The following is a 14,001-nucleotide window of genomic DNA, read 5'->3' as shown; positions in this document are numbered from 1 at the left end:
TATCAAATATTCAAATTCCAAATTTTGTTTTTAACTATTGTCTTCATTTTTAAAAAAATATTTTTTAGTTATACATGAGCACAATATCTTTATTATTTTGTTTATTTATTTTTATGTGGTACTGAGGATCGAAACCCAGTGCCTTACATATGCGAGGCAAGCACTGTCACTGAGCCACAATCCTAGCCCTTCATTTTTTGTATCTATTTGTCTTCTTGAGAATTTAGATCACTAGTAATAAAAAATGGTGAATATAAAACTGTGCCTCCAGAATGTGAAGTTTTTATTCCACAACTTTACAGTTACAGTTCCTGGTTAGGTTTCTTTGGGTTGTTTCTTACCTATCCATCTAAATCAGCTGGTGTGAATTTTAGAGGTAATCATAATAGTTAACTTTTATTTTATTTTATTTTATTTTGGTAGTGCTGGGGATCAAACAGGGCCTTGAGCACATGCTGGCAAATGCTTTACCACTGAGCACTATCCCCAACCCAATAGTTAACTTTTATTGAATTCTTACTATATGCTAGACACTATACTACACTTTTATGTGCATCATCTTGTTTAACCCTCAAAATAAACTTATAAGGGAGAGTTTAATATTGTTGTCTTTAATTAATGAATGAGGAATCTAGTTAGAGCTAAGACTCACACCTAGGTCAATATCACTTCAGAGCCCATGTCCTTACTATAAGCTGTTGGTATCACTATGATCTTTTTAGTATTATGAATAATTCTTCCATGAAAACATAGTTGCAGTAATACAGCTACTGCTGCATCCTCAAATAGGAAATTTTCCATCCCTAGGCTGTGAGTGGTTCCTTATATCTTCTTATATTTTTATATTTTCAGTTTCTGCTTATTGGATAGATCTTCAGAAAATTTGGATTCATACTTGGAGAACTACATTCATATCCGAGTGTGACTCCTTTGTAATTTATTACTTCATTTCTATAAAATTTATTTCTAACTAGTCTATTTTCAGGATACTAATGTGAATATAACTTAGTTTCTGCTCTCAAGGATCTCATAATCTAGACCATAAAACAATATAACATTAAAGTACTTTATGTCAGCAGTAGAGTAATTGAACTATGTGCAATCTATAGTTGAGGTGCCAGATCAACCCTATCTAGAAACAACTGCAAGGAAGTGTAATTTCAAAACAGGTTGGTTAGGCAGACTTAGAGGAGTATGGAGAAAGTCCTAATAATAGGTTTAGTTAACTATTTTTCTATTCTGATTGTTCCTTTTTTTAAATTTAATAAAGTCTGATAGTATATCTTTGCATAAAATAAAAGCTTTATTAGGGATTTTTACATACACACAGGAATGTTATTGAACCATTTAAAAAAAAAAAAAGAATGAAATCCTATAATTTGTAGCAAAAATAGATGTGACTAGAGGACATTGTTAAGTAAGCCAGACCCAAAAAAGATAAGTACCGCCATGTTCTCTCTTATATGGAAGTTTTAAAAAGTTGACTTGAGTGTAGAATATTGATTATTATCGTTTGGAAAGAGGTGAAGGACAAAGAGAGACTACATTTGATCAGTGCTCATCATATACATGTATTGAACTATCATTCCATTAATATGTATAATTAATACATTAATAAAAATAAATAAAAGGAAATAAGGTCAAATTGTCTTTATTTGGCCATATCATCATACATAGAAATTTTATAGCTTTGCCATTGAGGTCATCAGCGATTATATATCACATTTATTATTTACCCCAAGCTAAACTCCATGCTCAGTAAATATGTTAAATGAATTAATGAATGAATGGATGTGTGGATTAATTGATGTTTACTGATTCTGAAAAAAAGTGAGCCTTTTAGAGCTTTGATTCATTGCCAGATTGCCTTTCTAAAAAGTGATATTTTTGTGTAATCAGCATGAATGAGAGTGCAAACTTTACTACATGTTACTGAGTTTTACAATTTAATTATAGTCATTCATGACTCCCCTGATAGTTCCTTTAAGTAACTTTTTTTCACTATTTCTCATTAATCTGATATATCTTTGAAGCATCATAAAAATGGATCAGCCATCCATGGCAAGTTACTAACAGTTATTACCTTTCTGTTAACTTTTCCAAACATCTATTGGCTTTTAGTGGTACAAAGCACATCTTTTTCCCAACCTTTCAGTTGCATTTTCAAAATTTATCTATAAAATATTACAATATATCTGAATATTTCATTTTAAATATTTGTTAGGCACTTTTTATTTAGAGACTTCTATATCTAAAATATACATGTGTGATTTTAGTTGAGTGAGCTTCAGGTTTCTCTATAACATGAAGATAACACTGCATACCTCATGGCATGTAATGCTTATATTGAATAATATTGTGAAATTACCTGATTCAGTGCTTGACACATAATAGATTCTCAGTTGTTCACTGATTCTGAGTTAAGCAGGCAGAACCTCGAAGTCCAGTTAGGGAGGTTCATTGCCATGTAATAATTAGGAAAAAAAATCACAAATAGTGAATTAAAGCCTACCAGATGTAACAAAGATGAATACAGACTTATACTACATAATTGCAGAGAGACAGTTTGTAAGAATAAAACAAGTACAGAGAATGCTAAGGTAAGGGTAGAGCCAGCACAATTTGAATATTGTTGAACGGCGGATTGCTATTAAATTAGATTGAGTTGACTCTAAGAAAGGAGATTTAATCAGTGTAGAAAGATGATATTGAGCAATATTGGTGAAGCAGTTAATTGACAGAAAGACTTAATATTGGACTGCAGAGTCTTTTATTTAAAGTAATAAACAATAGAATCTCTTAGGGCTTTAGGTGGGGAATGTAATAAGATACAAGCCCTGTTGAGGGATACTGTTATAGCTAATATGTGTAGGCATGAAGAAGTGAAAGAGACTGTTAGTACAGAAACCTACAGAAAAAGCTGGTATAGTAAGCTAGACTTAGGTGTATGAGAACCTATGCTAAACAGGAGGTAACTGGGAAAAGCAGTAAAATGAAACTAAACAAAAACAAACAAACCCTCCATGCCTGGCTATGAACAAGGGAGTCCTCAATCTGAATGGGAATTCAAGAACTCTTAAGGATTCAAAGTAAAACATAAGTTTATAGTCTAGAGAAGATTAGGAAATAGAAAATAATCATTAATATTTTAATTGTAGTGTAACACATACACATAAAGGTACACACACAGAAAGTGTTTAGCTCCAAAAATCATCTAATAAACAATCATGTAGCTAGAATCTCAGTCAAAAAAATAGATATTTGGAGCCAGGTGAGGTGGCGCAGGCCTGTAATCCCAGCAGTTAAGGAGGCTGAGACAGAAAGATTGCAAGTTCAAAGCCAGCCTCAGCAAAGTTAAGGTGCTAAGCAAGTAAGACCTTGTCTCTAAATAAAATACAAAATAGGGGCTGGGGATGTGGCTCAGTGGTCAAGTGCCCCTGAGTTCAATACCCTGTACCCATCTCCCTGCAAAAAAAAAAAAGATATTTGGACCTGGTGTGGTGGTGTACTCCTGTAATCCCAGGAGGATCACAAGTTTGTGATTCTAGACAACTTAGCAAGATCACATCTCAAAATACAAAAGGCTGATGTTGTGGCTTGAAAATAGAGTGTTTTCCTAACATGTACAAGGCCATGGGTTCAATCCATGGTATGGCAAAAAAAACAATATTTACCAGCATCAGAGGCCTATATCATTTGCCCTCACAATCAACTCCTTTTTCCCACAAAGTTACAAATGTCCTGTCTTCTAATATTAGTTTAGTTATACCTGATTTTTCATTTTGCAGAAATAGAATCGTGTTCCACATCTTTGTGTGTGTGTGTGTGTGTGTGTGTGTGTGTGTGTGGCTAGGGATTGAACCCAGAACCTTGTGCATGCCAGACAAGCACCCTACCAACTGAGCTATATCCCCAGCCCCTGATATCTTTTCACTGAACATTATGTTTGTGAGACTCATTCATGTTGTTGCTATTGTTCATTTTCTTTGATGTATGTGTTTGTACTACAAGTATTTATTAAGTCCACTGTAGTTGGCTACTGGGGTTGTTTTCAGCTTGGGGCTATTTTAGATGATACTGTAGTAAACATTCTACACAGTACCCTTGTTCATGTTCATCTTAATCCATTAAAATACAATAAACTGGGTGGCTTTTTTTTTTATTGGTTGTTCACAACATTACAAAGCTCTTGACATATCATATTTCATACATTAGATTCAAGTGGGTTATGAACTCCCAATTTTTACCCCAAATGCAGATTGCAGAATCACGTCGGTTACACATCCACATTTTTACATAATGCCATATTAGTAACTGTTGTATTCTGCTACCTTTCCTATCCTCTACTATCCCCCCTCCCCTTCCCTCCCATCTTCTCTCTCTACCCCATCTACTGTAATTCATTTATCTCCTTGTTTATTTTCCCATTCCCCTCACAACCTCTTATATGTAATTTTGTATAGCAATGAGGGTCTCCCTTCATTTCCGTGCAATTTCCCTTTTCTCTCCCTTTCCCTCCCATCTCATGTCTCTGTTTAATGTTAATCTTTTCTTCCTGCTCTTCCTCCCTGCTCTGTTCATAGTTGCTCTCATTATATCAAAGAAGACATTTGGTATTTGTTTTTTAGGGATTGGCTAGCTTCACTAAGCATAATCTGCTCAAGTGCCATCCATTTCCCTGCAAATTCCATGATTTTGTCATTTTTTAGTGCTGCGTAATACTCCATGGTGTATAAATGCCACATTTTTTTATCCATTCATCTATTGAAGGGCATCTGGGTTGGTTCCACAGTCTAGCTATTGTGAATTGTGCTGCTATGAACATCGATGTGGCAGTATCCCTGTAGTACGCTCTTTTAAGGTCTTCCGGGAATAGTCCGAGAAGGGCAATAGCAGGGTCAAATGGTGGTTCCATTCCCAGCTTTCCCAGGAATCTCCATACTGCTTTCCAAATTGGCCGCACCAATTTGCAGTCCCACCAGCAATGTACAAGTGTACCCCTTTCTCCACATCCTCGCCAGCACTTGTTGTTGTTTGACTTCATAGTGGCTGTCAATCTTACTGGAGTGAGATGGTATCTTAGGGTGGTTTTGATTTGCATTTCTCTGACTGCTAGAGATGGTGAGCATTTTTTCATGTACTTGTTGATTGATTGTATATCCTCCTCTGAGAAGTGTCTGTTCAGGTCCTTGGCCCATTTGTTGATTGGGTTATTTGTTATCTTATTGTCTAACTTTTGAGTTCTTTGTATACTCTGGATATTAGGGCTCTATCTGAAGTGTGAGGAGTAAAAATTTGTTCCCAGGATGTAGGCTCCCTATTTACCTCTCTTATTGTTTCTCTTGCTGAGAAAAAACTTTTTAGTTTAAGTAAGTCCCATTTGTTGATTCTTGTTATTAACTCTCGTGCTATGGGTGTCCTATTAAGGAATTTGGAGCCGACCCCACAATATGTAGATCGAAGCCAACTTTTTCTTCTATCAGACGCAGAGTCTCTGATTTGATATCAAGCTCCTTGATCCGTTTTGAGTTAACTTTTGTGCATGGCGAGAGAAAGGGATTCAGTTTCATTTTGTTGCATATGGATTTCCAGTTTTCCCAACACCATTTGTTGAAGATGCTATCCTTCCTCCATTGCATGCTTTTAGCCCCTTTATCAAATATAAGATAGTTGTAACTTTGTGGATTAGTCTCTGTGTCCTCTATTCTATACCATTGGTCCACCTGCCTGTTTTGGTACCAGTACCATGCTGTTTTTGTCACTATTGCTCTGTAATATAGTTTGAAATCTGGTATCACTATACCGCCTGATTCACACTTCCTGCTTAGAATTGCTTTTGCTATTCTGGGTCTTTTGTTTTTCCATATGAATTTCATGATTGCTTTATCTATTTATACAAGAAATGCCGTTGGGATTTTGATTGGCATTGCATTAAACCTATAGAGAACTTTTGGTAATATCGCCATTTTGATAATGTTAATTCTGCCTATCCATGAACAGGGTATATTTTTCCATCTTCTAAGATCTTCTTCTACTTCTCTCTTTAGGGTTCTGTAGTTTTCATTGTATAAATCTTTCACCTCTTTTGTTAGGTTGATTCCCAAGTATTTTATTTTTTTGAAGGATATTGTGAATGGAGTGTTTTTCCTCATTTCTGTTTCAGAAGTTTTGTCACTGATATACAGAAATGCCTTTGATTTATGCGTGTTGATTTTATAAACCGGGTGGCTTTTAACATGAAATTTATTTCCCACAGTTCTGGAGGCTTGATGTACAAGATCAAGTGCCAGCATGATTGGGCTCTGGTGAGATCTTTTGGTGCTTGCAGACTGTCAGCTTCTCCCTCTGTCCTTACATGGTGGGAGGAGCAAGCAGAATTCCTCAGGCCTCTTTTATAAGGATACTAATCCCATTCATGATACTAATCCCATTCACCCATCTCCTAAAGTCCCCACCACTTAGTACCATTGCCTTAGAGGGTTATGATTTCAATGTGAGAATTTTGAGGGAACAGAAACATTCGGACCATAGCAATAGTGTGGGATATGGCAATACAGAAAGTGTGGGATAGCTTCCTCATAGGAAATACAAATATTCATTCTTTTGCTTACAAATAGTTTTAAAATGTTGGTTGTACAAATTTACACTTCATAGGATTTTCATTGATTTACTTTCTTGCCAACACTTGGCATTGTGAGACTTTTTAATTTTAATCATTTTGGAGGATATGTAGTGTTACCATGTTGTAGTTTTAATTTCCATTTCCCGAATGAGTTGGTGAGGGCCACCACTCTTTCATTTTTATAGATCATTTATTTGCTCTTTTTTGTGAGGTATCTATTAAATGTTTTATCAGTCTTTTATTTGAGTTGTCAGTCTTTTTCTTACTGTTTGTGGCTTAAATTATACTGAAAATAGCTTGTCAATTTGTTCTTTTTTTCTTTTCACTTTCTTAGTGGTAACTTTTGTTCAATCAAAGTTCTTAATTTGGGGCTGGGGATGTGGCTCAAGCGGTAGCGTGTTTGCCTGGCATGCATGCGGCCCAGGTTTGATCCTCAGCACCACATACAAAGATGTTGTGTCCGCCGAAAACTAAGAAAAATAAACATTAAAATTCTCTCTCTCTCTCCCTCTCTCTCTGTCTCTCTCTCTCTCTCTTTAAAAAAAAAGTTCTTAATTTTAATGTAGTTCAGCGTATTAGTATATTTATGGTTGATATTTCTTGTGTCCTTTTTATGTGATATGAAGTAAAGATCAAGTTAAGGCCAGGCGCTATGGCACATTGGGAAGCTGAGTTAGGATTGCAAGTTCAAAGCCAGCCTCACCAATTTAATGAGACCCTGTTTCAAAATTTAAAAAAAATTAAAATGGCTAGGGATGTGGCTCAGTGGTAAAGCACCCTTGGGTTCTATCCCAGCCCTAAAAAAATAAAATAAAATAAAATAAGAAAAAGATCAATCTCGACTTGTTTTTGTTCACCTGTTTTCTGCTATCCTTTTTTCTACTATCCTTTTTCTGTTCCGTTCCAGGGTACCAAATTGCATTTAGACACCCTGGCTTTTGAAACTTGATTTTAGTCAAAGATTTTAAATAAGTCTCTAGTAATACCAGATTATCTTCCATTATTGTAGTTCCTAAGTCTGCCCAGTCAAAGGCATTGGATTTGCCTCCTCCTTTAAATTATTCCTTGGTATCTCTATCTGGATATAATCTCTTGCTCTGAATTTTTATAAATTTTTTTCCCTTTACTTCCCTCATGCTTTATTAAAGTACTTTTGCTGATTTGTCAGTTTCTAAGTGATAAATAAAATCAGTCTTGGTACGCTGGTACATCATCTATAGAGCTGAGTGAGATCTGAACCCTACTTGAAACTAAATCAAAGCCTCTTAAGTTTATTCCACATTGTTTTGTGAAGATGATAGGATGATACTAGATTAATGACTTGATCCAACCAGCACCTTTGGAGAATTAAAACCATAAAATTAAGTTGTTAGTTATTTTCAATCACTGTGCTTCCCTAGAAGTTAAAGACTAGAGTTAGATATAGAGTCCTCCCTCATTGTCTCTCAGCTTTATAGATTGATACTATTCTACTGTAGTTATAGCTCTCAAAAAACATTTGTCTCTTTAGTACATACAGCTGTGAAGCTAAAAAGCAAATTTGAATAATTTCTTTAAATGAGTGTATTTAAAACATTGACTTTTCTAAAATGATCTCGTACTTCCTGCTCTATTTATGTCTTCATATTTTATAACATATAGATTATGTCTTAGGTCTCCTTAATTACACCTCCAAAGTGCTAGTCAGTAGCAGGTGTAAAATTGAGGGGTTGAGGGAAGAACTGTGAATAAATGTTACATGGTAAATTGTATACTTATACATTATAAGAACTAGTGTTACTTATATAGTGAGCTTGGGGTTTTGTTTTGTTTTAAGAGAAGATGCCTTCAGAATGAATAAACAGCAAATCTTTCATTTGTGTAAAGTAAAAATTATATATTTTTTAAACATACACATATATATATATATATATATATATATATATATATATATATTTGAATATAATTCTCTAAGGGGTTAAGTTAGGTAGTATCCTAAGAGGAAAAAAAAAAACATGTTTCTACTAAAAGACTTAGACACAAATTTTCCTAGCAATTTTATTCATACTAGCTAAAAAAGTAAAATCATCCTAAATCAATGCACATAGTCTGTTGACCAGTTATACAAATTATGATATATTCAGATGATAGAATACTATGGATGGATGCATCTTCAAAATATTATGCTAAGTAAAAGAAGTCAGGAACAATACATACTGTGTATTTACTTTTATTTTATTTTGCTGTAGCACAAGCAAAACCAGTGATGAGTGTAATAAGATTGGGGGTTGCCTAGGGACCGGGTGGGTTGACTACTGAATGGCAAGGAACACAGGAAACTCTGGATGGTAGAAGTGTTCTCTATCCTGATTAAAATGGTGGCTACATAGGTTATACCATATAAAACACATTTATCAATATTTATCACTTAAAATTCGTACATTTCATTCTATGTAAATTATACCTCAAAAAATTGATTTAGGGGGCTGGGGTTGTAGCTCAGCAGTAGAATGCTCGCTAACAAGTGCAAGGCCCTGGATTCGATCCTCAGCACCACATAAAATAAATAAATTAAATAAAGGTATTGTGTCCAACTACAACTAAAAAATATTTTTTAAAAATTGACTTAGGTTAAAAATATTAAAAAATATTTTGTGACTTTGATATTAAGAGAAAAGAATCCAAGATTTCTATATTAAAATGCAGAGATACATGGGGCCAGAAACAGTGAATTTGGCAAGGGCAGACCTAATTGTAATGATAAACTTCAAGACTTTTGCATTTGATTAGATAAATTGGGTTATCTGACATCAAAATAAAAGAAGCCTTCTGTATTTAGCATGAAATTTTTGAAGTCATAATTTTAATTTCCATTTTTGGGTATTTAAGTTATTTCTCTGAAGAGAAATGCTAGTAAAATTGTGGAAAACAAATACAGCTAATGTCTGATTTTCATTGATGAGCTATAGATCTAGTTTTTGGAAATTATTCAGCAGACATAAAAACGTCCTGAGACTTTGTCCTCTGGCACTGAAGACAAATTTTATGTAAAGTATTTTTTTAGTTGTAGATGGACACAATACCTTTATTTATTATGTGGTGCTAAGGATCAAACCCAGTGCCTCACACGTGCAAGGCACGTGCTCTACCACTGAGCCACAATCCCAACGTCATGGTCTGCTTATTGATATACATTTTTTTTCTTGTTTCTCTTGTAGCACAGTTGACTACTAGTTTGGTCCCTGGGGCAGAGGTCCTATAGGGATCACATAGCAGAGTTTGCTGTGCATATTCCTTACTGGACAGTAGGGTAGGTAGGATCACTCAATTTACAGTGGAAGTCAGTGGCAAAATGAAGTTCACTAGGTAGAAATTTACCATATAAAACACATACATTCTCTCTTCTATCTGAGTATGTAAATACACAGATAAATATGTAATATAGTAGTTTAGGACAGGCCTGAAGAATGAAATTAGTAAAGATCTTAGAGATACTGTATTTCAGCCTAGACTCTGAAAAGTATATTAGTAATTCCTGTATAACTCTTTTTACTCTTTATTGTCCATGGTGGGATTGTGAAGTATTTAGTGCAAGAAATGATTTTTTTTAAAAAAAATACGAGGCAGCAAAGTTACTATAACTTTGGTTTTCAAGAATTGAGTTTAATTTTTACCTGACTGTTTAAGAGCAAGATTGGAATGATGACATATAATTAATGTGACAGTAATTCCTCACTTTGTCATAATCTGTTTGCTACAGACACAAAGTACTGTGAATATGTCTTAAAGATACAGCTGAGCTAAAAGAATAAGTAATGATGAAGCAGTATTTAAATATAATTTTCAAATTATAAGCAGAATAAATAATAAATCTGAAATTCATCTTAAGGAAACTAATACCAAAAAATATTTATACATGCTATGTGAAAAAATAGATTGCTCACAAAGAAGCACCAAGTATACCTTAGCAACAGTTGAGCCCAAAAGATAGCAGAGTGACATCTTCCAAAAGCCAAGGAGAAATAACTGCCAACTTAGAATGTTATGTTTAGTTAAAACTAACATCAGGTGTGAGATAAAAATAAAGACATTTACATATATACAAAGACTTAAGAAAGTTTATGCCTCATAAACCCATTCTTAAGAGACATATTAACAACTTGGAGGGAAAATGTGATACATATAAAATAGTGGCGAACCAAAAAAATGAGAAAATGTCATTAAATTTGTTAGCCATTGCATATAAAAATAATGATGTTGACAACTAACTTAATATATTACCTATTATTATTTGTATTCTTGATAATTGCCATTCTGACTGGAGTGAGAGGAAATCTTAATGTAGTTTTGATTTGCATTTCTCTAATTGCTAGAGATGTTGAACATTTTCTCATATATTTATTCTCCATTTGTATTTCCTCTTTTGAGAAGTGTCTGTTTAGTTCTTTTGCCCATTTGTTAATTGGTTTACTTGGGGTTTTTTAGTTTTATTTCTTGCACTTTAGGGATCTTGTTAAGGAAGTTGGTTCCTGTGCCAATGTGATGGATTGTTAAGCATATATTTTCTTCTAGTCGTGTTATAGAGTTTCTAGTCTAATTTCTAAGTCTCTAATCCACTTACTTGACTTTTGTGCTCCGTGAGAGATAGCGGGTCCAACTTCATTCTTCTATATATGAATATCCAGTTTTCCTGGCAACATTCGATAAAGAGACTATCTTTTCTCCAACATGTGTTTTTGGCACCTTTGTCTAGTATCAGATAATGGAATTCATGGGGGTTTGTCCCTGTATTTTCTATTTCATTGGTCTGTCTGTCTGTCTGGTGTCAATACTATGCTGTTTCTGTTACTGTAGCTTGTAGTATAATTTCAGATCTGGTATTGTGATATCTCCAGCATTACTCTTTTTCCTCAGAATTGCTTTGGCTATTTTGGGTCTCTTGTTTTTCCAAATGAATTTTAGTACTGCTTTTTTTAGTTCTGTGCAGAATGTCATTGATGTTTTGATGAGGATTGCATTGAATCTGTATAATACTTTTGGTAGTATGGCCATTTTGACAATACTAATTCTTCCTGTCTAAGAACTTGGGAGTCTTTCCATCTTCTAAAGCCTTCAATTTCTTTCTTTAGTGTTCTATAGTTTTCAATGTAGAGATCCCTCATTAAATTAATGAGAATAGTTTTCCTAATTTCTTTTTCAGCAGATTCATTATTAGAGTATAGGAAAGCAGTTGCTTTATGTATGTTTATCTTGTGTTCTTCTACTTTATTAAATGTGTTTATCAGCTCTAGAATCTTCTGGTGGAGTTTTTTGGGTCTAATCATGTCAACATCATCAGCAAATGGATAATTTTTAAGCTCTTTTTTTTCCTATTTGTATTTCTTTTTAATTTATTTTTAATTGATATATGACAGTGGAATGCATTTCAATTCTTATTACACTCATAGAGCACAGTTTTTCATATTTCTGGTTGTATACACAGTATATTCACACCAATTTGTGCCTTTATACCTGTACTTTGGATAATAATGATCATCACATTCCACCATCATTAATAACCCCATACCCTCTCCCTTTCCCTCCAATCCCTCTGCCCTATCTAGAGTTCGTCTATTCTTCCCATGCTCCTGCTCCCTATCCCACTATGAATCAGCCTCTTTATATCAAAGAAAACATTTGACATTTGGTTTTTGGGGATTGGCTAATTTCACTTAACATTTTATACTCCAACTCCATCCATTTACTTGCTAATGCCATGGTTTTATTCTCTTTTATTGCTGAGTACTATTCCATTGTGTATAACACATTTTCTTTATCCATTCATCTACTGAAGGGCACCTAGGTTGGTTCCACAGTTTAGCTGTTGTGATTTGTGCTGCTATAAACATTGATGTGGCTGTGTCCCTGTGGTATGCTGTTTTTAAGTCCTTTGGGTATAGATCAAGGAGAGGGATAGCTGAGGGATAGCTGGGCCAAATGGTGGTTCCATTCCCAATTTTCAAAGAAATCTCCATACTGCTTTCCATATTGGCTGCACCAATTTGCAGTCTTACCAGCAGTGTATGAGTGTACCTTTTTCCCCCACATCCTCACCAACACTTATTGTTGTTTGTATGCATAATAGCTGCCATTCTGACTGGAGAGAGATGAAATCTTAGAGTGATTTTGATATGCATTTCTCTGATTGCTAGTAATGATGAACATTTTTTCATGTATTTGTTGATTGATTGTATATCATCATCTGAAAAGTGTCTGTTCGGGTCCTTGGCCCATTTATTGAGTTATTTGTTTTATTGGTGTTTAGCTTTTTGAGTTCTTTATAAACCCTAGAGATTAGTGCTGTATCTTATGTGTGAGGGGTAAAGATTTGCTCCCAAGATGCAGGCTCTGTATTCGCCTCACAGATTGTTTCTTTTGTGGAGAAGAAACTTTTTAGTTTGAGTCCATCCCATTTATTGATTCTTGATTTTAATTCTTGCGCCACAGGAGTCTTATTAAGGAAGTTGGGGCCTAATCCCACATGATAGAGATTAGGGCCTACTTTTTCTTCTATTAGATGCATGGTCTCTGGTTTTATTCCTAAATTCTTTCCTATTTGTATTTCTTTAATTTCCTTCTCTTGCCTGATTGGCTGAAGTTTCAAGGAGTATGTTGAATATGAGTGGTGAGAGTGGGCATCCTTCTCTTGGTCCTGTTTTTAGAGGAAATACTTTAAGTTTTTCTCTGTTCAGTATGATGTTGGCCTTGGGTTTGTCATATATAGCCAATATAATGTTAAAGTAAGTTCCTTCTATCTTTAGCTTCTGTAGTGTTTTAAAGATAATGGGCGTTAGGCTTTGTCAAATGTTTTTTCTGCGTCTGTTGAGATAATCATGTGATTCTTGTCCATAACTCTATGTGGTAAATTATATTTATTGATTTGCATATGTTGAACCAACCTTGCATGACTGGTATGAGAACCACTTAATCTTGGTTCAGTATCCTTTTAATGTGTTTTTCTGTGTGGTTTGCCAATATTTTATTAAGATTTTTATATTTATCAAGGATATTGGCCAGAAGTTTGCTTTCCTTGATGTGTTGTTGTCTGGTGGGAATTTTTTAAATTGAGGGAATCTTCTAAAAATACTCCTTAATAATTAATGAATTAAAAAGGAAATTATAATAGAAGTTATAAAATATTTAGGACTCAAAGATATGAATGTACTGTATACTAAAATATACAAGCTATAGTGAAAGGGGTAGAACTAAATTTATAGCCTTAAAACCACTTAAATGTGAAAAATACATTTAAAAAATCAGACTTTGAACTTGGAGAAAATTAAATAACAATACAGACAGCTTGAGGAAAGTGAAAAAAGGAAATCAAAAGAAGAAATTAATGAAATAGGAAGCAACCAACA

At 34.3% G+C, this 14,001-nt stretch overlaps 1 protein-coding gene across 14 annotated transcripts in view; it reads left to right on the top strand.

The window, feature by feature from the left end:
* Positions 1-14,001, top strand: part of FKTN (fukutin) — a 109,566-nt gene that overhangs the window by 49,108 nt on the left and 46,457 nt on the right. Inside the window, exon 11 of one of the 14 annotated variants that reach the window (XM_081278643.1) lies at positions 853-4,333. The exons of the other annotated variants lie outside the window; for them this stretch is intronic. Within the exon in view, the coding sequence (XP_081134769.1) occupies positions 853-925 (73 nt within the window). The 3' untranslated portion in view covers positions 926-4,333. Of the gene's footprint in view, positions 1-852; positions 4,334-14,001 lie in introns of those variants that run through there. 14 annotated transcript variants of the gene reach the window in all.

This window comes from Spermophilus citellus (assembly GCF_964194105.1).
Source record: "Spermophilus citellus genome assembly, chromosome: 2".
NCBI lineage: Eukaryota > Metazoa > Chordata > Mammalia > Rodentia > Sciuridae > Spermophilus > Spermophilus citellus.
The sequence above is the reverse complement of the archived record's forward strand: the minus strand, read 5'-3'. Positions and strand labels throughout refer to the sequence as shown.